The 23,016-nt window shown below is 41.9% G+C and overlaps 1 protein-coding gene across 5 annotated transcripts in view; it reads left to right on the forward strand.

Annotated features, from left to right (window-relative positions):
- Positions 1–431: 431 nt before the first annotated feature.
- The window catches only part of DAB1 (DAB adaptor protein 1), a gene marked incomplete at both ends in the record, with an annotated part of 269,283 nt that continues 246,698 nt past the window's right edge, over positions 432–23,016 (forward strand). For all 5 annotated transcript variants that reach the window (XM_084243621.1, XM_084243619.1, XM_084243622.1 and 2 more), the window contains one exon: positions 432–498. In XM_084243621.1, the coding sequence (XP_084099747.1) occupies positions 432–498 (67 nt within the window). The remainder of the gene's footprint in view (positions 499–23,016) is intronic.

Below are 23,016 nucleotides of genomic sequence, written 5' to 3' on the forward strand. Positions count from 1 at the left end.
AATGTCTCCACAAGGCTGGTCAGGAAATATGCTGCATTTCCTGGGTGGCATCTAGTACTTGAAGAGAGGAAACATGAAAAACAGAGTTAGATTTTGCCCTTCTTGAAAATCCAGTGTTCCAGATGCATCTTGAGTTACCCAACTTGAGAAGCAGTTGTGCCGACTATCCTCTTGTCCTCTCTGCCACGTGAACCCACCAGCGGCTCAAGGACATCATAAGAGCCAGCTGATATTTTTTTTCTGTTTTACTTCAAGAGGGGCATTATCCTGAATGTTTTTCTTCTCTTGATTTGCAGCACATGAAAGGAGTGAATGAAATGCACAGCTCTGGGTGTCATTTCTGAAGGGAGGATCGTTCTCTTGGAGAGGAGTCCTCGATGAGTCTGGCCGAGGCCCGGGATCTGTGTGACGTGGACTAAGGATTTAGTAGGATGTCAACTGAGACAGAACTTCAAGTAGCTGTGAAAACCAGCACCAAGAAAGACTCCAGAAAGAAAGGTAGGGCCAGAGTTTTTCCTTTCTGATGGCTATTTATCCTTATCTCTGGAATGGTATGTCAATGGATGTGTTTGCATATATTTTATGTTTCTAGCCTTATTTTTTTTTCCTGTACTCATACTGTTAACATTTAATGTTATAGAGAGGGTGTATATGTTTATGTTTATGTTTTGTTTATATATCAGTGACTCTCCATTAGGATCTCTGGGTAAAATAGAATTTTTTTTTCATAATGTGCAAAGCTAGTCTTCTCTCTAACAATTTCTCTGCCTAAACTCCACCTTCCCATTCAGCTCTGTGTATTGGAGTTCACCTTTGAATGGTTCTCAAACATCAAAATCAAACTCTCACAACAGCATCACCTACAAGGCCTGTTAAGACAAAGATTGCTGAATCTTATCGCCAGCATTTTTGGTTCAGTAGGTCTGGGGTGGAGCCTGAGATTTTGCATTTATAACAAGTTCCCAGATGATGCTATGCTGTTGGTGCAGAGACCAGACTTTGAGAATCACTGAACTATGATTAATCCAGCCTGAAATCCTTTTGTCACTCTCCAATATTTTCCAGCTTGACTCCTATTTATTCCTCAGGTTGGAGCTTAGTGCTCCCTCCTGGGGGAGTCTTTCCTTATTCTCCAAATTGGGTTAGCAGCTTCTGTTTGTTTTGCTTCAATAGTAATGTTAGCATTTCAATTTATTAAAAATGGTCCATGTTTTTGTTTGTCAACTAAATAATATACTACTTCAGAAGCGGGCCTCTTTCTCACCCTTGGACATCCAACAATTAGAAAGCACTGGGCACAGAGGAGCCACATAGATGCCAGGTGATGAAGACTGGCACGTATAGTGTGATATTAAAGTAATTCTATCACTTTTCTTCTGGAGAATTCGATCCTATAACTTTAGAGCCATGCCTTTCAGTAAATGTGTTCCCTTGTTGTAATTAGATATAAGGAACATATTGCATTCATGTTTAGTCTCAATCTCTCTCTGTCTCTGTCTCTCTCTGTCTGCCTCTCTCCCCCACCCCATGTGTGTGTGTTGTCTGCCTGTGGTTTCACTTCACTCCTTCTCCTGTCTACTTAGCTGCATGAAGGAGGATTAATGGAGCTTTCTTTCAGGTCTTGAAATCTGTCAATATGGGCTAGCAAACGGGGATGCCCTTGGTTGCTTTCTCTAGACAGTGATTTGTTCCAGATATCATAGCACCTGCCCTGTCATGTTCTGTGATGGCATTTGTTGACACTATAGGAAGTGAGGGACATAAGCATAATACATAAACAGCTCTTTGACAACCAAAATCCCACAAAAAACTATAAATATTGCTGTAGATGTTCATTTGAAACATGGATATTTTGGAAGCAGGCTGTTTTTATTCCCTAAAACTTAATGTAAACCTTGTTTTTTATGCATGGTGGTCTAAGAATGATAGGAAAAGAAAGTGGGTGAAAGAACAGGTCTTGTGAGAACTGCTACCTGGAAAAAAATAATATTGTAGAGTCTGATATGTACTAGAATTCAAATGGCTTTTCAGTGGAACTTGACAAGTTATATATTTGCTTCAGATTTAACCTTTCCACTAAATTTGTGCTCTTGAATGCCTAATGCATTAAAAATTGTGTCTTAGTGAATATCTTTTCATTCTTAATTTTAGCATGCAGGACCAGAAGCATTCTAAAGAGAGGATGCAGGTTTTCAGAAACATTGGCTTAGTTGAACATTTGGAGTGGAGCTGTGGAGGTGACCTTTTTAAGAACCTCCTCATCTTCGTGTCCTCTGAGCTTTAAAATCATCACAATACACATACAAAGAGTGTGTCCTAATCTGTGTGGTTAAGTATCAATGGAGTATGGACAGACCTGTGTTTCAATTTTGGATATATCACTTCCTATCTGTGTGACTATAGAATGTAACTTAACTTCTCTGAGCTTAATTTCCCTTAATTTCTCCTCTCAGTATCCTCTGCTATAAAAATGAGGATACAATTGCAAGCCTCATAGACTCACCACAAAGTTTAATTGAAATAAGACAAATAAAGTACTTAGTGTAGTTGGGCATGTGTTAAAAGCTCAACAGAGTTTATCTGTGTTTCTTCTCTTTCTCCTTCCCCTTTTTTCCTTTTTCTCCACACCTCTCCTCACCCCCTTCTTTCCCTGTCCTTTATCCATTGCCCTCTTCTCCCTCCTTTTTTCTGTTTATCTTCTCCTATTCCCTCTCCCTCTTCCTTCTGTCCTTCCTCCTTATCTAATTACATTGTTTTCTTTTATCCCATTCTAGAGCCAAAGGAATCTTAAAAAGTATATAGCTGATTTGTGCCAGAGCAAGATTTTACAATTGTTTCTACTTATGCAATTGATGAACAATCTTTGTTCTCAATAAACTTGTCTGGACCACATGAAAGCACTCACATCCAGAGGCAGCATAAGAGAGAATCCTGGTAACAAGATTAATTTATTTCTAGTTCTTCAGTTTTGACAATGAAATAGTCAGTGTTCCATTGAACAAATGTTGCAAACTGGTCTAAAATAAATAGAACTTTAAAAGGAAATCAACAGTTTGTATGCTGATCTTGAATCTTGAATATAATAGGATTTTTGAGCTCTTTATATAATACTTTCTCCAATTCCTTTATTGATTTTTCTGTGGAGCAGTATGTAATCTTATAATTAACTTTATCTCTTCCTCTCCAGTTATTAACACTCATTCCTTTTCTTGTTCTATTGCATTCTCTGGGTCGGTCAGTATGTTTAGTGTTAGTAGATATCCTTAACTTACCCTTAAATTAATGTTCTAAGTTAGCTATAAATGTGATGTTTAAGTTTTTGCTAAAGATTCTTTACTAGTTCCCTTTCATTTATCATTTCCTAGAAAGTATTTCTTAACCTAAATTTGCATGTTATTTTATGTGCTTTTTCTTTGCTTGCTTCAGTGAGTATACGTGTTTTCCTTCTTTGCATTTGTATTGTGTGGGATTTTACTGATCAATGTTCTAATCTTCATTTCTGGGTTAAGTCTCACTTGTTCAAAGTCTGCAGATGTGATTCGTTGATATTTTGCTTAGTATTTTGATATCTATATTCATTGATAAAATAGACATGGTATGTAACATCATGTTCTTGAACATTCTTTGTGCCTAGTATTAGTCAAACTTTATAATCTAATATAATTTTGGTTTGTAAAGTGGCAACAAAAATATGTACATCTTTTTTTTTTAATGGGAAAAAAACTGTTAGCATTTACATTGGACTTTTAAAAAGCTATCTATGCTTATTACTCAAAGTTAGAAAAGCGAAAGCATACATCATCCCATCAATCAAAAATAATTATCAACATTTAGGCTACTTCCTTCTGGTCTGACTTTGCAGGATAATTGTGCTTGAAATCATACTATGCATACACTTTTACATCTGTGTTGTTATTTGACATTGTATCATAAGTACATTTCTCATATTATTAATGGTATTGCTGAAGAGTTCTCCTTGCCCTCTTTGGCAAGATTAGATAGGGATAGTTCCTGGGACAGATATTTTATTTCCTAAAATGGTCCACCTAACAACATGGACCATCTATTGTGAAACAGAAAGTTAAGAGGCCCTTAAAATTTCTCACAAACCTATATTTCCTGTTCTTTAGCCCTGCCTCTTGAAAGCAAGCCAGACAGTTTCAAATACAAGTCACACAGGGGCATATTTCACCACAAAATGAGTTTCTAGGCAGGTCATGTATGAGAAGTAACTCGAGTATTCACAATTCAAATAAGGGATGAAAGTAGTGAGAAATAAAGTTGTTTTCTTCATTTCATTTTTATTGGATTGTGTCACTATACCCATACAGCTTGTCAAATATTTCCTATTCCAGGAGTACAATTTGATGGAGGACTGGAGGAAGAGAATGTATATTTTCAGGTTCATTACTTGCTATCAAAGGGGGAGAACAGTTGACACAGTTCTTGTTATTTGTAATCCCTACATTAGGATACCTGGTAGAAGACTGTGAAGAGGAAAGGGTCCCAGGATGAGCATGCACAGATGTTTCTGCAGGCTGGGCTTGGAGTTTCTCAGTCAGTGCCACCTGGCAGCTTAGTGTGATGGGAAGAGCAGCACCTTTGAGGCCTGACAGACCTAGTTTTTATTCTAACTCTACTTATCTGTGGTGTAGAAAGAGAACTGGGTTATTTACTCTCATTGAGCCTCATCTTAAATGGTAGCGTGTGTGTGTGACAATAATACTTCTACTTATCAGGATGAGGCAGTTATGGGTACAGGGCCAGCTTAGGCTCTGCAGTATGGTAACTTGTTCATTATTAGCTTTTTTGGTCCTCTTCCTTTGGAGATCACAGTTAAACATTATTTCTTTATTTTTCTAGAATTTCCTGTAAAGAAACTTATTCACTTTCCTTAGATTTATATTAGAATTTTACCCTGAGTATCATTCTTTAACAGCAATAAAATAGTATATTTCCTCCCAGAAAACTATTGGCTTCCAAGCATCAGGGTACTGATAGGATCTAGGAAAAGTTGGTAGAATTGATGCTGGGAGAGGGGGTGGACAGTGTCTCTTTCTCTCAGATGAAGGCTCAAGAGGAGACTAACTTACCCAGAGTCAGCTGGGCAGACAGTGGCAGGGCCAGGGCTACACCGAGGAATGACTCCCTGGCCTGTCGCGCAGCAGCTCAGTAGATTTCAAACCACTGCGTTTTTAGGGTTAACCTCTTGGTGTGTTTGCTCCCTATTCTTTACATGGAAGAGTCCTGGAAGGAGTTCAGTCTTTCGAATTAGATAAACTTAGTTTGAGCATGTTTTCTATTTGTGTTTCTCAGGCTGGCTTCTCTGTCTTTCTGAGTCTTAGTTTCTCATCTCTTGGATGGGGCTAGTAGTGTCCATCTCAGGCTGTTGCAGTGAAGATTACAGGGGTCAAAAATATAAGTTCCTAACATGTTCTCTGCACATGGACTCCAGATGAGGGAACTTTCTCTTTCCCCTCTGACCCCAGCTTTCCTATACCCCTCCGAGGCAGTACTTCTCTTAGAGCTATAGGTTTAATAGAGAGGCAGAAAGTTCCTCCAGAAGTCAATGGAGTAATCAGCTAGTGAGAGAAAGAAGCTGGTCTATCTCCAAATGGATGCTTGTTTCAAGAATAACTGAGGAGACACAAAGGAAACCATATTGTCAAGCTCCCAAAAATTTATTAATAGCCACCTTTGCATGCTTCCTGCATGCTAACCATTTTAGATAAATTATCCTTAATGAGCCTAGACTTTATGTCATTGTATTGAACACATAAGAAAATAATGTGTAGAGAGACCAAGTGTTATGTCTCAGGCCACAGGGCTTATCAGCATGAGCTGGAAAGCTCAGGTCTACACAGCGTTGAAGTCTGTACCTTCTTCCCTGAAAGCATTCCAGGCATCTGCCCCGTGGCTTCATGCTGGAGAGATGGGGAATATGACAACATGACAGGGGCTACACTCATTTTGGGGAGTGGTCATGAAACAGATTACCCACATCATGTAAATGTATGGCTCCTTTGTCTCTTGACAGGGTTTTGGATCCTCGACTGACTCTGGTTTGCAGGCTTTGGAAATTTAAAATCAAGGACTTAATTACAAGAAAACATAAATTTCTCTGAGGTTGATCTGTAAAGCTCTTGGGCTGAAGGGATGGGAAGGAGGGAGGACTCTTTTGAGCCAAAAAGTCAGTTCTTTATGGTAAGACTGTCAGATCATATAGTATGGGTGAGTTGAGAATTCTGTATTCCCTGTGAATGCACCAACTTGAATGTATTACAAGACCCCTCACTCATGTGATCACTCCCTAAAGACAAACTCATTTCAGGTCTCACTGGTGGCTTAGTTGAGGGCCTCATTCTAACTCTTTCCTCCTTGAACTTTTTTTAATAACCCCAGCAGCATCCCCCAGAGGATAACACACCAAACCAGTCCTCTGAGTCCCAGTATCGGTCTCCTTTTCTGTCTTGCTGCTCCTGCTACCCTGAGTCACGCTGAGCTTCAGGAACCACAACTCTGTGACTTTTGTGCTTGCTGCTCCCTCACTTGGATCACTTTTCTTCCCCTGTCCGCATGGTCATCTTCTGGTCAGCCTTCAAAACTAAGCAACCATTTGATACTGAGTTTCCTAATGCCCTCAACTAATTAACCATAGATGACCAGCCCTTGAGACCTCCTGAGCTTCTCTCAAATGCATTCATTCTCTCTCCTCACTGCCCTTCTCCTGAAGACAGTGCAGGCTATAGTCTTCTGTCATCTGGGTTACCTAGCACTCTCCTAAAGGGTCTTCAGGTTTTCAGAATTCTCCATCTCTGACTTGTTCCCGATTCTGCTCACCAATGTAAAGGTCCAATCAGGCCCCACCTCTGCTTCACACCCATCTGTGAGAGACTGCTATACCCTCAGGGTGAAGTCCATGCTGCTTATCATGGCTTCAAAGAGGCCCAGGATGCCTTGACCCCTTATATTTACAGTCACCTCCCTCCCCATTTGTCCATAACGATACTTTAGTCTGTGTCTCAACTGAACTAATTTCAGTTCCCTGAACCTACCACGTTCTTTTTCACACTTGGAGTTTTGTGAATGCTTTGCCTTATCCCAAGAATACATTTTTCTTGATTCTTTTCAAAACTATATCCTCTTATTCTATAGCTTAAAGTTAGGCATTTCTTTCCCCGGAAGTGCTTTGATGACCTATCCTGTCCACCTATTCCCAGCTGTGGGTCATGACTGTAATGCATGCTCTCCAGGCACCTTATTTCCCCCATCATAATTCATTATTTTTATTTTAATTCTCTTTATATTCTTCCTTATCACTTATGAGACTGAGATTTCTGTGAGTGCAGGGACTCTATCTTTGTTGTCAACCACTTCATTTCCACCACTGGGCACAATATTGAAAGATGTAGGTGTGCAACAATGTTTGTGAAGTGATAAAGTGAATAAATGAATGAACCTGTGACTAAGGAAGACTCTGCTGACTGAGTATGTGAGGGTTTCTGTAGCAGTGTGTATTCATTCAAATCCTCACATCACATTGTTCCTAATTTTTTTATTATTTCTCTTTCTCTGCTATTAGCTACAAGTTCCTAGCACAGCACTGGGGTCGTGATAGGTACTCAGTAAATGTTTGTTGGATTAATCATCATAAAGTATGGGGGGGAAATGATTTGCACAAGGAGAAAGAAAATTGAAAAATACAAACATCTCCCCTAAGAGCTGGCTCTTGTAATTATTATGTGGCATTGAAAGTTCCTACCATTTAGTGAACTACTTCTCCTTTTGTGATTTGTGTCCAATCATGTCTGACAGCGTAATTTAGCATGATGTGGGCCATATTGGTAGCAAAGCTGTAAGATTTGCCATATTAGTTCATCCCGTTGCTTCATTAAGCTCAGAGCGCTGCCTCTAGCAGTGACTGGGCCTGAATTTTGATGTTTGGAAGAATAAAACCCTTCACATTAGCCCTCCAAGTCATATGAGGCAAATAAAGATATACTTCTTTTGGCTTGGAGAGTCTCCATCTCTGCAAATAAGCAATAAATGACTCTGGCATGGGGTTTTGTTATCTCTGTGGTATTGCTTAACAGGTAGTATTCTCAGGTTAGCACTGGTTGCAGTCACCCCCGCACTTTGCAACACACCTTCTAGGATGGTCAGGGTACATGTGTTGCAAGCCTGAGTTTATCTGCACAGTCTATCAAGAGAGCACATGTAGATCAAATGCAGACGAGAGGATAGAGTGGAGATGCAAGAGGAACTAATACCTGTTGTTCATGTTATCACATTTAAGTCTGAAGACGTTCTTTAAGTATTCCCATTTTACATGAAAGGCAGCTGAGGCTATATCACTAAAGGTCCCGCTTGCGCTAAGGTCTCTCTGACCTCAGAACCTGTCCAAATGCTTGACATTAGACTTAACTACTCCCTGCTCAGTGGTGTGTCCTCATACCACAGAAGCAATGCTTACACTGAAAGACATCTTCCTACAGATCCTAAGAGTACATGCATCCCTGGGCTGAAGTGGCCTCAGTAAGAGAAAGGAATGATGATAGAAAATGGGGTGTAATTAGAATGGGAGTTAGAAAGGCAGAGGAAGACTTCTTGATTATGGTGTTAGACCGTTGCCACACACAAGGGTTTCCCATGACTGAAAAGGAACAATTTCCCTTTCTGAGGAGGATGAAAATTATTCTTGTGTTGTCCATCATAAAAAGGTAAAGGCCGGGTGAACTCAAAGGATTTTGACTGTTCATAAATCAAAATGCATTTTTAGAGCTTCATTTGAAACAAGCAGTCCAATTTTGCAAATGCCCCAAATCTATGAATAGTATTGGTTCAGGTCACCTCCAGTGGGTACTCCCACATCAGAAATAATGAGGATGCTGGTGATGAATGAAGCTTCTGCCTGCCAGCAATTATAAAATATTAGGCAATGCAGTCAAGCCTTTTCATATATTTTTCACTCAGAATAACCCTGTGCGGTTGTTACCTTATTAAAAAATTTTTGGTAGTTGGGCCTCCCTGGTGGCGCAGCGGTTGAGCGCTGGGCTGCAAAGCTTCCCACAGCCTCTGCAGCACCAGGTCAATCCCCAGCCACCAGTGAGGGTCCCACACGGTGCGCAGGTCTCTCCTGCCATGTCCACTGCTCCCCTGAGCAGTGTACTTCATCAGTCTGCCTGTTCTGCTTCCTGCTCTGGCTCTGGTGAATTCTCTTACCCTCCTGTGCTTCTGAATACCCAGTGCTTATATAAATAAATGAATAAATATTTTAAAAAATTGGTAGTTGATGCCAAATTGTCCTCCCAAAATAACTGCTCCCAGTAGATACATCCTAGCCAGGGTGGGCTGCTACCATCTTTCAAAATTTCTGTAGTCTGATGGGTAAAAAATCACTTCTAACTTCTCAAAAATGCCTTTTGTATGAATGTTTATTTCTACATGGAATTCAGAGACTGTTTTGATGGAACTCCTGAGATTTTTTTTTCTAGTAATCTTTTACTAGGATGTAATCTTAATACACACTACTACTTGTTATCTGAGTATTTTTTTGGCCAACCACCATCCTTTACACTCCCCATTATCCTTTTTCTCTCTCTTAACCTTAGAGCCCTCACTTTGCTTTGAATTCTTCTGGTTTTTTTTTGTTTGTTAGTTTTAGTTTTTTTTTTTTTAAGATTTATTTATTTATACAAGCACTGGGTACAGTCAGAAGCATGGGAGGGTGAGAGGATTCACCAGAGCAGGGAACAGAGCAGGCAGACTGACAAAGTACACTGCTGAGGGGAGCAGCGGGAGGCAGGAGAGGTCTGCGGGCCATGCGGGACCCTCGTCCGGCAGCTGGGGATCGAACCGTGCCGCAGAGGCTGCGGGCAGCCTCACAACCCAGTGCTCAACCACAGAGCCACCAGGGAGGCACAGAATTCTTCTGGTTTTTATAAGTATTTTACTTTGTCACATCATCCACTATGGAAATGTCCAATACTTTGTCATTTGACTTCCTTTACTGTAAACAGTTCCCTCATACTTCTCCCATTTTGCAATAGAGACAGCATTTTCAACTCCCCTTGTCTGAATAGTCTTCCATAGTGTGAATGTACCATATCTTCTTGATCCAATTCTCTATTAGAGGGCACTCAGGTTATTTCCATGTTCTGACTAGTGTAAACACTGCTGCAATTGTAGAGTATATAGGTAGGCCTCTTAAAAAATCTCAGCTTTATCAATAAGAAAAAGAAAATGGAGAGATGAGACAGTCACTGTTATTAACTCCAGAGACTGTCCTCTGTACAGCCATGTAGTTCTTTCTCATTCATTCAACAAATGTTGCATGTGTCTGCCTTATTTGGCCCATTATGGATGCATCAGCCCTGCTTGGCCCTCCCTGAGTGTACACGGGTTTGCTTCAGCTCACCTTTCAACCTGGAAAAAAAATTCCCATATTTCTTACCTGCCTGTGAAGCCCATCTGATGCAGTGAGACCCAGCTCAGATGACACTTCTGTGAAAGTCTTCCTTCTCTATGAGACTCCCCTCCTCCCATGGAATTAAGCCTTCCTTCCCCTATGATCTCAGCCTACATTTTTTGAAACCCCAGATCAAGCTCTTATTTCTTTTTTCCATTAATTAGGACTGCATTTATATCCTTTTGTTCCCTGTTAGGGAACAGATAGGCTTGATGGCAGCCTCTGTGCCTTGTTCATCATTATATCCTCTCAAAGTTGGGAGGAAGAAGAAAATTTATTAAAGCATGTCCAGTAGGGACAATGGGAAATGGCATTAATTACATAACTATGAAGGTATACAGAGAATGCAATGACTTAACATTTCTACAACAGACTTGTGAGGTTGGTAATACTCCTATTTTATAGACGAGGAATAAGTTCTTCATCTCAGACAAGTTCAAAGCATCTCCATCATGTAAATGGAAGAACAGAAATTTTATTTATTTTAAAGATTGATTTATGAATACAAGAACTGCGGTGTAGGCCAGAGGTATGAGGGGGGTGGGGTTGAGAAGATTCACCAGAGACAGAGTGGGGAGCAGATTAGGCAGATCTACTGAAATACACTGCTGAGGGGAGCAGCGGGCGAGACAAGAGACTTCTGCTGTGCCATGTGGGTAACTCCCTGGCCGGGGATGAACTCATACTTCAGTGGCTGGTGGTAGTGTGATAGCTTGATAACTCTGAGACTTTAACCCTGCACCACCAGGGAGGCCCAAGAACAGAAATTTTACATTGAGATCCAAATGATACAAACATGGCATCTTCCTGCTACTGTTTTCCAGTAATGGTCATCAAATAAAACCTTAGTGAAAACTCACTTTCTTGGAGTTGGTTTCCTGTTGTATAGTGGGAGAAACACGTGCAACTTATTTTTTTTTTATAAAGAATTTATGTATTGTCATTTGGAGATTCATTTCCCTTGCATTGGGGACTGTCATCCCCGGAATCTTTTAAAAAGCCTCCCTGGGCTGGTGATGCTGCTGCAGGGAGAACTTGGGATTGTTAAACCAGAGGCAAGAAAAGCCACAGAGGAACTAGCATTGGAGGGATCCCCACTGATGATGAATAGCAGACCTGAATCTTATCATGTATTTCAGGATGATGTACGGGACTGTTGGAAACTGCCTTTGACAAATGTGCACGGGAAGGGGAATTATCTCCAACAATGAAAAATGTTCTTATTATGTGATCCTAAAAAGGATCAGGACCCCTATCATTGGGAAAATGATCATCCCTGTATTCCTTATTAACAGCAATATAAAAGTGTGTGCTGAAGACATTGGACATTGTACTGAAGCCGTGATGGATAGCCACATGTGCTGGAAGCAGTTTGAACTTAGGAAAGGTAGCTTGATGCTTGGTAGCAGGTTGGGAAATGTGCAGCTCACTGAGATCCCTTTTCCTCATTGTTTCACAAGCATCAGCAAGACTTGTTCCTGCCATCTTATCCAGTGTTCAGTAGCTGTTGGTCAGGCGGAGGCTGTGATTTCATAGTAGAAGGTATATGATAGAAGTTTGGAGGAGGTAAAGCCATTTCCATGGGGAGAAGATGACTAGTGTGCCAGGCATTTTAATGCTTAATCTAATTTTATGTTCACATTTACATGCATATGTGAGAACCTCAAGCCATAAAGGTTCAATAGCCTGCCCAAGGCTAGAAGCCAACAGAGTGAGGATTTGAACCTGACAGTCTGATTTCAAAGTATATGTGCTCTGTAGACCATGGTAGCTTTTCATAAATACCCTCCTGACTGGAGTAAAATGGTAGAAGTAGAAGCAACTGAATGCATATGTGAAGGTGCCTGTTGCAGCCTTTTTTTTTTTTTAATATTTTATTTATTTATTTTTATTTTTTTAATATATATATATATTTAAAGAATAAATTTTATTTTTATATTCCCCATACAATTGCAACCCCCGCATTCTGACCCCAATCCCTCCCCTCCCGCCCCCCACCCCCCAATAATATATATATATTTTTATTTTTGTATTACCCCTACAATTGCGACCCCCTTATTTTGACCCCAATCCCTCCCCTCCCCACCCACACCCACCATGGTTCATAGTTGTTTGTTGATTTTGATTTTTACTTTCTTACAGTTATTCTTTTTCCTGGTCCCTTATTTAAGTTTTCTAGATTTCTGCTATGAGTGAGACCATCCGGTATTTTTCATTTTCTTTCTGGCTTATTTCGCTGAGTATGACCCCTTCCAGCGCCATCCATGCTGCTGCAAATTGCATGTGTTTATCTTTTTTGAATACTGAGTATATTCCATGGTGTATATGTACCACATCTTCTTGATCCAGTCATCTATTTTTGGGCATTTGGGCTGTTTCCAAAGCTTAGCTATTGTAAACAGTGCTGCTATAAACATAGGGGTGCAGGTGCTCTTTGGAATTGATGTTTCTGTGTCCCTTGGGTAAATACCTAGGAGTGGAATTGCTGGATCATATGGAAGCTCTATGTTTAGTAGGGTCAAGAAATCTCCACACAGCTCTCCATAGTGATTGGACCAATTTGCACTCCCACCAACAGTGCAGGAGAGTTCCTTTTTTCTCCACAACCTCGCCAACATTTGTTGTTGCTAGTTTTTTTAATATGCGCCATTCTCACTGGTGTAAGATGGTATCTCATGGAAGTTTTGATTTGCATTTCCCTGATTACAAGTGATGTTGAACATTTTTTCATATTGCAGCCTTTAGTGTAGTAGATGTGTAAGAAATGGTAGTCACAGCAAGAGTTGTCAGCATGAATTAATTTTGTTAGGGTCTGTTTAATGGTTATAGAGTTTTTTGAGTTGCTTCCTTTCACCCATCTGTTTGTCCCTCCCTCCCTTTCTCCCTGTTTCAGTCTTTCCATTTTTGAGTACTTTCCAAAATCAAGCAGAGTGCTGGCCAAAGTAGAACACTGTGAACAAGTCATGGACTAAAGGATTTTATGATCTAATACAAAAGACAGACAACTTTACAATTACAGTTCAGTGCAGTAAGTTGAAACCCCCAACCAGAGAAAAGAGACTTTCCAAGTACTTTCCAGAGGTTGTGAGACCTCAATAAAAAATTTAAAAAAATCCTTAGAGTTCAGATTTATTTATTTATTTTAGTTTAGTTACTGTTTTGTGAAATAGCTTCTATTGCAGACATTGTCCACCTATTAGATTTAAATCCCTAGTTGTGAAAAAAATCACAACTTGTCCTTCCAGGCAAGGAAGGACTGAAGTCTTTTGGGCAGCAGTTTGCGCCCCCCTTTTCTAGAGTAAAAATGCCTTCAAGTTTTACACATATCTTACTCATTTTGTATTATCCCTAAGGTCAAACACATAGTATGTGCTCATTAAGCATTTGTTGAACAATAGAATAGCATATATTAGGTAGGTAATTCTTTGGCCTTTGGCCTACATTTTCCTATAATCAGTAATTTATATTCCATTAGTTTTTCTTTGATGTTTTAAAATAATGATTACTGTGTCTTCTCCTCCTGCTCTCAAAGTTATAGATTGCAGATAGATTTTTCGTAATTTGCTGGTGCCAGTCGATTTTAATGTTTGCCTTGAAAGTTGCATAGAAGATCTGAAGTCAGACCCTGGCCTTGAGTGAGAATAGGTAACACTCAGCCATTCCTATTTTTTTGTCCTGCACACACATATCACAAGCTTGCAAACACATTCTAGTTTGATCCTACTGCCTATTTAACTCTGTACTGTTTCACTGCTACACCTTCTAACTTACACCCCTGTCATTGTACATTGTTTGCAATGTCATGTTAAAAAATGCTAAGTGATCCCGATTCTTTAGTTTTACTCACAAAAATCTCTTTCCCAGCCCTTTTGTCCCTATTACTAATTTTCAGTGGTCCATTCCCAGATTTACCAGATCTTGCGTAAACTGTTGTAACTGCTTTCTGTAGTCAGTTACTCATTTCTGTTTTCATCCTTGCACTAATTCTGAGCTTGTCCTTCTGTATTCTGTAGCCAGGGCAAGATGTGAACCTGTTTCCCGCATCGAGAAGAGACTGAGGGGTGTGCTCCCCTTTGTGGGTCTGTCACCAGTGGGCACCACTCTAGTAAATTGAGATGAAGCTTTACCAATGGATGCCTCTGAGCGCTGGTGCTTTTTGCAGTTCAAATCTTTTAACCTCAGCTTATCAACTTTAATATGTTGTCCTAGTGCCTTGATTTTTTGGTTCATCTGTTTTAATGTGATGAAATGTAAAAATCGAGCTCAGATTTGTCTCCTCACAATGACTTCAGGGGTTTTCAGCTGATAACCTATCCTTCGTCTGTTAAGGATTCGAATTTTAAACAGCCAAAAATACATTTTCCTGGTATCTGTCATCAAGTGATTAGTGCAACTATTTAGTTCTGGTCCTCTTTCCTATTCTTGGAAGATTTATTTTCTCTCCTTAGAATTCTGCTGCCGCCCTCTCTGTCTGGGAGACTGGAGATGTCATTTAAACATTGCTTATTAGGATTCCATTATTTGTCTCTCATATACAGTCAGCTAAATCAAAAAGTCAGACAGTGTTTTTAAATTGCAAATTTAAATGACAATTTATAGACCAGGTCTACTGGAAATTTTCTGTCCTTGGCATCTATCATGCTTGTATGTATATAGTTTTATGCTCTCTCTTTCTTTCCCTTTTTATCTTCTTGAGAACACAGCACACATATCCATCAGAAGGATCAGAACTGCTTTCAATCAAAGAAAAAATGCAATAAAGATCTTGAAAGGAAATAAAGACAAACACCTTATCCCAGACCTTAACTTAAATGTTAGTTTTCTACTTCTTCCTTTCCCCCCCCCTGCCTCTTAAAGAAGGAACTTGCATTATTCACTTTTTAATTTTTTATTTTTAGTGTTGAACCCATAGTTTAAATTCAGATAAATATTCATTGAGGGCCTAAAATATCAAGAAACTGCTATATCAGATAATCTGCATGGTAACCAATGAAAATAGCATTATTGGTGATCTAGATAGCCGATATTTATTGAGCACTTGCCATTCACCAGTCTCTGTTCTGTGTACTTGATGTGTCGCAACACATTTAAGGTAATGTGTTGACTTCTAAAAGAAGAAACTGAAATTCCTGGCAGGCAACTTGCACAGGTTCCATAGCTATGTGACTGGACCTGAACCTCTGACTTATAATTCTGTCCACTACACTGCCTTGTATTTTTATTTTCAGTTAAGAAAACTTGGGTCTATTTAGTATCTCTATTTTATAAGAATGACAGGTTGAAAAGTCGTCTCACTATGCCTTGCTGAGTTTTAATTTTTAGCAGATTGGGCTAGAGGGGTGGCTTTAAACCTTGAAATCATCTTCTTTTATCGGTCCATTTTCTCTGGGATCAGAGTAGATTGGCAAAGCATTATGATCTTCCATTTCAAAGCTGAAGGATTATCCATCTCGATGGGTGAAATCATCTCTGAAATCCTCTGAAGCCAGCTGCAGAGGTTGGTACATTTCAGAAAATGCCTGTGGCACCCAATCTCTCCAGTGATGAAAATGAAGAGAGTGCAATTTGCATCTGGAGGGGCCCCATTTGAAATGTGTGCCCACTGTACCCATTGTGTGGGGCATTTCCATCTCTAACTGGGAGCCTGAAGGCCTTTCAGCCTCTGCTCCCCAGACTCCCACATCAGCAGCAGCTGGGGGAGTCAAGGACTGGTGGGGTGCTGATCATACTTAGGAGGTAAGGACATGGAGGGATGAAGACTTCCATGTGTCTGGAGGAAAACTGGAGAGGGGGCCAGGAAGCTAAGGGAACCAACAATTAACAATGCAAGTATGGTCCTGAGTGAAAGAGAGAGGAGAGGAAGGAAGAAAGTTTGGGAGGAAGCACTGTCCACTTCTGCAAGGCTATTGCCGAGTCCTTGAGTCAGTTAATGATCAGAGGAATCCCCTGTCTCCTGGAAGTGGGCCTGCAGGGGTTTCCCTGACCTGCTCCCTGGATGCTGGGAGTGGCCAGGCAAGGCATGGCCTTGGTGTTGATGTGGAGATTTCAGAGTAGAGCAGTCATGCATGTGGTCAGTTTCTTTTCCTGTTGAAAGGTCTGAAGATGCATACTCTTTACCCCACATGCACCAGAACTGATAAGCAGCACACCTAAGTAGTATAAAAAGCAGTTTATACTATAATAGCTTCATCCTGCTACCTTTTAGGTTGAAACTAGCAATTCAGGTTCCTTTCTCCATGCCACACTGTGCCCTTCAGCCAAAAGTGGGCAATGTGGGTTAATGGTGTCCCCAGTGTTAAGCAGAGTCTCAGATTCTCTAGGTAATCCAGCAACCCCTAGAAATCTTGTTCTTTCCAGCCTACAAGACCTTCAAAGAAGGGACAGAAAGCAGTTATTGGTTTGATAGCCTAAGAAGAAAGCAGTTGAAGGTCACGGTCCCCACATGCACTAAATGGAAACTCCAGACATCTAAATAGAAGTTGCTATGAGACATCCCCTATAATTACCTTCTGGTATGTTGGGGGACTCCTCTAAGGAGTGTTTCCACTAAAGTGGACTCCATAGTGACCTTGTGGAAGTCAAAGATGCTTCCTCCTACCTTTTGGTGCAAATTAGCAATTCCATTCCTTTTCCCTTGTCACTCTTTGCCCTGAGTCCTCTGAATGCCTGGTGTTCTTCCCACATCTCTTTTCTTGGCATGAACAAAAGGAGAGTACCCACCCAGTCAGTTGCCTTCCCCCTGCCAGGAAAGGCAGGGAGCCACACTTCTTGAACACCGTTCCAGTAGCCAATGTGCACAGGGCCTTATTTACATCCGCTCCACAACCAGGGAGGCAATTATTGATTAGCGTATAGCCTAGGGGCTCTGTGACTATCTTCAGATTTAAAAATTGATCAGTCAGAGTTTTGCTATGTATTTATTAATTTATGTGATATTGGACAACTTCTGACTCTTGTAAGCCTCAATTTCCTTACATGTAAAATGGGAATGATAGGACCCATCTCTCTCAGGGAGATAATTGAGACCAAATGAAGTCATATCTCTAAGTGCCCAGCATGGCATTTTACACACACACACACACACACACACAGAGAGAGAGAGAGAGAGAGAGAGAGAGAGAGAGAGAGAGAGAGAAATGCTAGCACTAGTTTACTGCTGTTGTTACTACAAGGAAATCATGGCTGATTCTTGGGAGCTGAGCTTTGTGAGAGGTGGGGTTTGCAAGACCTGGTGCCTGCACGCACCACCACCTGGCTCCATTCTAGCAATGGTGGTGGTGGGGAGATACTGGCAACATCTTTATTGCCTCTTTAGCACTCTCCTGTTCCTTGTTGGTCCTCAAGCACACTGTTGTACTTTACTGTTCCCTGCTCAGCCTTCACATTGGCCTCCAGCATCGTTTATTGCTGGAATATAACCTACTCATAAAAGAAGCAATCTGGAAGACTGGGCATCCTGGGGTCCCCAGTGCAGTACTAGAAAGCCAGACATTGACACATCTTCCACTTGTTTCTCTGTAGTAGCTATTTTCCTTTGCTTTTTTTCACACCTGCTTCTTACTTCTCCCTCTGCAGTCTAACTTGCCTTGATTACTGTGCTCATGGAAGCTTTACCAGCTCTTAGTTTAAGATCCCAAATTAAGTGTGTGTTGCAGGGTCCCAATTTCAGCTCCTGGGCAGAGAAAACTATCAAGCTATGATAGTGGTCTCCCTGCCTGTTGTAGAATCAGGGACATGTACTAAGACAGAAGGTGTTAGAGCCTACTACCCTGTGGTTGATAGAGGGGATCAGTATGCAAGGTAGTGAACATGAAATGAACAAACATAATTGCCAAGGAGATTCAACTTAGATGTCACTTCTTCCAGGAAGCCTTCCTGGACTTAGCAATATACAGCTATTGATAGTTGGCCCTCTCCAGGGCACTGTCCTCTGTTCCATTAGTTCTCTCAATGTGCTACACTTTACTCACACTCATTTCTGTCTTCTTTCTAGATCACCTCTCCTGAGGGCAGGGACTGGATCCAGTTTGCAAACTCTGCCTGTAGCCCAGTGCCCACCATACATTAGGCAATCAGTAATTGTTTACAGATGGAGAATCCTTCAGGCAACAGACAAGTAACTGTAATACAGAATGAGCACTTCCCAGGGACAACAGAAAATAGTCACTTTACTAATAAAACAGTTGCTCCTACCCCCCAAGGTGCTGTAATTATCAGTGAGGACAGAAACTGAGCTTGGAGGACCACGTTTCATGTACAGACATGTTCTCACTTTGATTCCAAACTTCTTTCAGTTTCGAATCTTAAAGAGCCTGCTGCAGCTACTCACTTAATAGCCATCCAGAACCCCATGCATTAATGCCAGTTAGTCTGAGAAAGATGAAAACTTTGGGGATTAATGAGCTGAGTTGGCACCTGTTCACTTGGCACTTCAGCCTGCCTCTCTTGAGTTGCTAAAACCAACTGGATGGTGTCAGGCTCAACCTTTGTGGCTAAAGGCTTACAAAGGCATTTTTAAATGGCTTTAGCTCTTTCTAGCATTTAGCTTGCTTTGGGTGACTGACCTAAGGGTTTTGGTGTGACAGTCTTTGGAAGCTCAGGCACATTCCATAGCTGCATTCACACCCCATCCCCACCCCTGCCCTTCGGAGCTGATGGTCTAAGACTTGGGCAATGTTTTGTCTTGGAGATGGCACTGCTGTGCCCTTCCAGCAGCCTCTCTGAGTAGGAGCAGTGCGATAGGCCAGGTGTGGGGTCTGGCTCTGAGGTGCCCCATGAGCATGGCGGCGGGGCTCTTCTCACCAGCAGTGGGGCTCTCACCAGCAGCTATGGGGGCCAGGTGGCCACATCCACTCCATAAAGAGCACTCCCCTGTCCACTGCTGCACGACCAGAATCTCCACTATCTCCGCATAGTAGGTGGCCAATAAATATTTGTTGAATGAAAGAATGGACATATGAATAGTACTCAGGTGCATTAGCAGAGGGGATGCTGGATTTGAACCCTGTATCTGCCACTTCCGAATGTGGGGAAGATGGACCATTCACTTGGTTTCTCTTGGCCTCTGGTCCTTCCTGGATTGTGAAGACCAGCTCCTCTCTCAGTTTGGGGCTTAGTCTAAAGCCCAGTGTCCGGCACATAGCATCTACTCCCCAAATAGTAGCTGTTCTTAGTCACTTTTATTAGTAATGGAGTAACTGAAAAAAAAAAAAATTGCACGACGCCCTGTCTCTTTTCATTTATAAAATGAAAACACTTCTGTCTGCTGTGTCGTATTCCTCTGAGGAATAATTTGATAAGGTGAACAGAGCAGTGTGCTTGGCTGGACTCAGGACTCAGGGAACATCTCAGCCAGTGGCCCTCCGTCTGTCTGGGCTGCACATGAGGAAGGGGGGAGCTTTGGATAAAGGCTTGGCCGTGCTCCGGGGTGTGACTGCTGCTTTCGTGGGCAGGCACACAGCACTCTAGACTTGACTTTGCTTCTCACCCTGAAAGCACTTGGGCTTTTCAAAGGAATCCTAGGCTACATTAGCAGACAGTCGCCTAGCAAGCTGTTCATTTCAGTAGACTGACTTTTATAATTCTCATGACCAAACGCCATCCCTTCTTTGCTGAAAACCCCTTAATCCTTTGATCATGTGTCAGTCACCAGAAATAACTGTCTGCTACCTCTTGCCATCCATGATTTAGAGGGGATTACCAGCCAGCAACCTCTGTCCATCTCTATCCTTCCTCCTACACCAGCCATTCACTTTCTATTGTGAAATCCTCCTAGTCTCCCAGGCCCTGAAAAAAATTCTTGTAAATAGAATTGCTGAGCAAGGTGCCTGGGGTGTACGCAAGGGAGATCTGAGGGTGAGCGATTGCTGGGAGGTGGGGTAAGTATGCACATACCATATTTTGAAGTGGAAGGAAGTCTGTCTGTGAAGTTTGAGGCAAGCAGAAGCGCACCTGGGCCCCATCATCACAAAAGACCACACCAGTTTCCTTCAGGACCCTCCGGGTTCAGCTCCCTGAGGGGGCGGGGCTGGACCTCAGAGCTCCAGCCTGCTCCCACACAGTGAAGACCCAGGGCATGCGTGCCTCGCTTGTGGTCACTCAGGGAGGAGTGGCATCTTCAAGTCTGGCCCCCAGCTTCTTGGGATAGCATAGAATTCTTCTGTCAGCAAGGTCAAGGGCTCAGAATCTACATGGGCCTGGTAAATTGATCGCACGCCTGTTTACTCTCAGGTCATTCTCCCCCTGTGCATGGCAGGACACTGTGTATATCCCTAGTGGGCAATATTTGCGTACTCTACTCCCCTGATCCACTGCTGTTGTCCCTGGGGCCAGGCTCAGCCTCTGGGAGGCACTCACGGGAGAGGAAAGGGTGGTCAAATGGAGAAGCCTGGCACATCTCACCCTCACTCTGCTTCTGGCTGTCACCTTGGCAGTGCTGCATCTTCTCTGTGAATGGAGGTCCTACCAGCAGGTGCCTCCTGCCATGGCTGCCACCTGCAGGGCAGTCCTGCCATGGTTTTGGCCACCTCCTCCTGGCCTGATCCCCAGGGTGTGGTCACAACACCTCCTTTATGGGTCTAATTCCCTGACTGGTAGCAGTTTCCTGTTCTCACTAATCCCTGGGTACCTTCCTTCCCACACCCCTGCCTTTTCAGTTTTTCCAATACCATTGTAAGATGTCACCACCTAATTCCCTCTTTGATTAGCTGGCAAGTGCTCAGTTTGTCTGATTGGCCCTTGACTGATCCTTTGTGTGTGAAACCCAGCTCCGCAATATAGGAAAGTAAAACTCTGGACATAAAATTGGGATTTTTAGAATTAGACATTATATATGTAGAGAACCTAATAGAACTTGGCACACAGTCGGCACTAAGTGAGAGGCAGCTCATTTGGGAAGAGAGAAAGACCTCTCAAGGAAGGGTCTTTGTCTGTTTCACCTCCCAGCAGAATGCCACATGCTTAATAAAGTGAGTAAACATAACGAAGGAATAAAACCACAGTTACATATCTCAACTAATGGGTGCGTTGAGGAATTCTGCCAACATCATTCCAATCTTTCCAAGATTTGTAAAGGTGAATTCAAAGAGTTTCCTGGATTTTTCAGGGCAATTATATCAATATTTTCACATTGGAAGCTCATTTTAAATGTTAATTGCCATACATTTAACAAATGGAAATCTACCACAGGAACCTTTGGAAGGTAGTTACTGCAGTTACACCATCAGGCCCTCCTCCCTCCCTCCCCCCACTTCCTCACCTTACCCCCCTCCCTTTTTCTTCTCCAAACTAGTTGCTCAGAGCTGAGTCCTTTCACAATTTTAAGTGCTTCTGGCTGCACCCTGCTTCCGAACTCTTGGACTAGTGGCCGGATGTGGGTTGCTTTGAGGTGAGGAATTGTAAGATTTCATTAGTCATACTCGCTAAAAGTGTAAAACCTCTAGTGGGCTTGTGGAATGCGGGGAAATCCCTATGTGTAAATATTTTTGGATTAGGAATCAAATATGAAATATTTACTTCAGCTTCTTGAAATTATAAATGATTTAATAATCATTTATATGATTATAAATCAAGTACTATGGGGACTTGACATAGCTTTGGTTTAGAACCAACTCATATAATGAGTTGTTTCCCCATCCTCCACCTACTCTCTTGAGACACAGCACATGGGAGAATATAGGAAGAGATGGGAGAGTCAACTTGTGAACTGGGCTTCAGTTCATCCTTCTAATTCCCCTTTCTGTGTTACATTGGGACATTTGGGAGATCCCCATGCAGGACCGTCAAGAGTCCTGACCACACCCTTCCATGCTGTAGTTCTCAGTGACAGACACTATGCAGCATCACCTGGCGTGTGTCAGAAACACAGCGCCACGGTCCTCCCCTGGATCCAGTATAGGGCATCTCCGCAGGTAGGGCATCTGTACATGTCAGAAGTGTGAGCTCAGGATCATGGGAAAAGGTGTCCAAATTAGAGGCATCTGGATCTGAATCTCATCTCTGCCCATGAATATTTATGTATTTTGGAGAAAAACATTCCTCCCTCAACTTCAATTTCCTCCTTTGAAAAAGTGAAAAAAAATTCTCTGTATAAGTTTCTTGAAGCTGCCATAACAAAGTATCTTGTGAAAACAACAGAAATCACACCTTTTCGTAGTTCTGAAGGCCATAAATCCAAAATCAAGAGGCCAGCAACTCCTTGTGGAAGCTTAAAGGAGAATTTGCTCCTTGTCTCATCCACCTTTTGGAGGCTGCGTTGGCCCTTGGCTTCTGCTGCCTCTCACGGCTGTGTCTTCTCATTGCTGCCTCTTCTGTATGTCTCTTTTAAGCACATTTGTCATTGGACTTAGGCCCTAAGCTGATAATTTAGGATAGTCACCTCATCCCAAGATCCTTAGATTAATTACAGTTGGAAAGACCGGTTGTCCAAATAGCTTTACATTAGCAGAAGTTACAGATTAGGACGTGACATTATCTTTTGGGAGCTGTCATTTAGGCCATTGTAGTATCTAGACGGTTGATGTTATCAGTCACTGACTCAAGTTCTGATT

Source organism: Talpa europaea, assembly GCF_964194135.1.
Source record: "Talpa europaea genome assembly, chromosome: 9".
Lineage (NCBI taxonomy): Eukaryota > Metazoa > Chordata > Mammalia > Eulipotyphla > Talpidae > Talpa > Talpa europaea.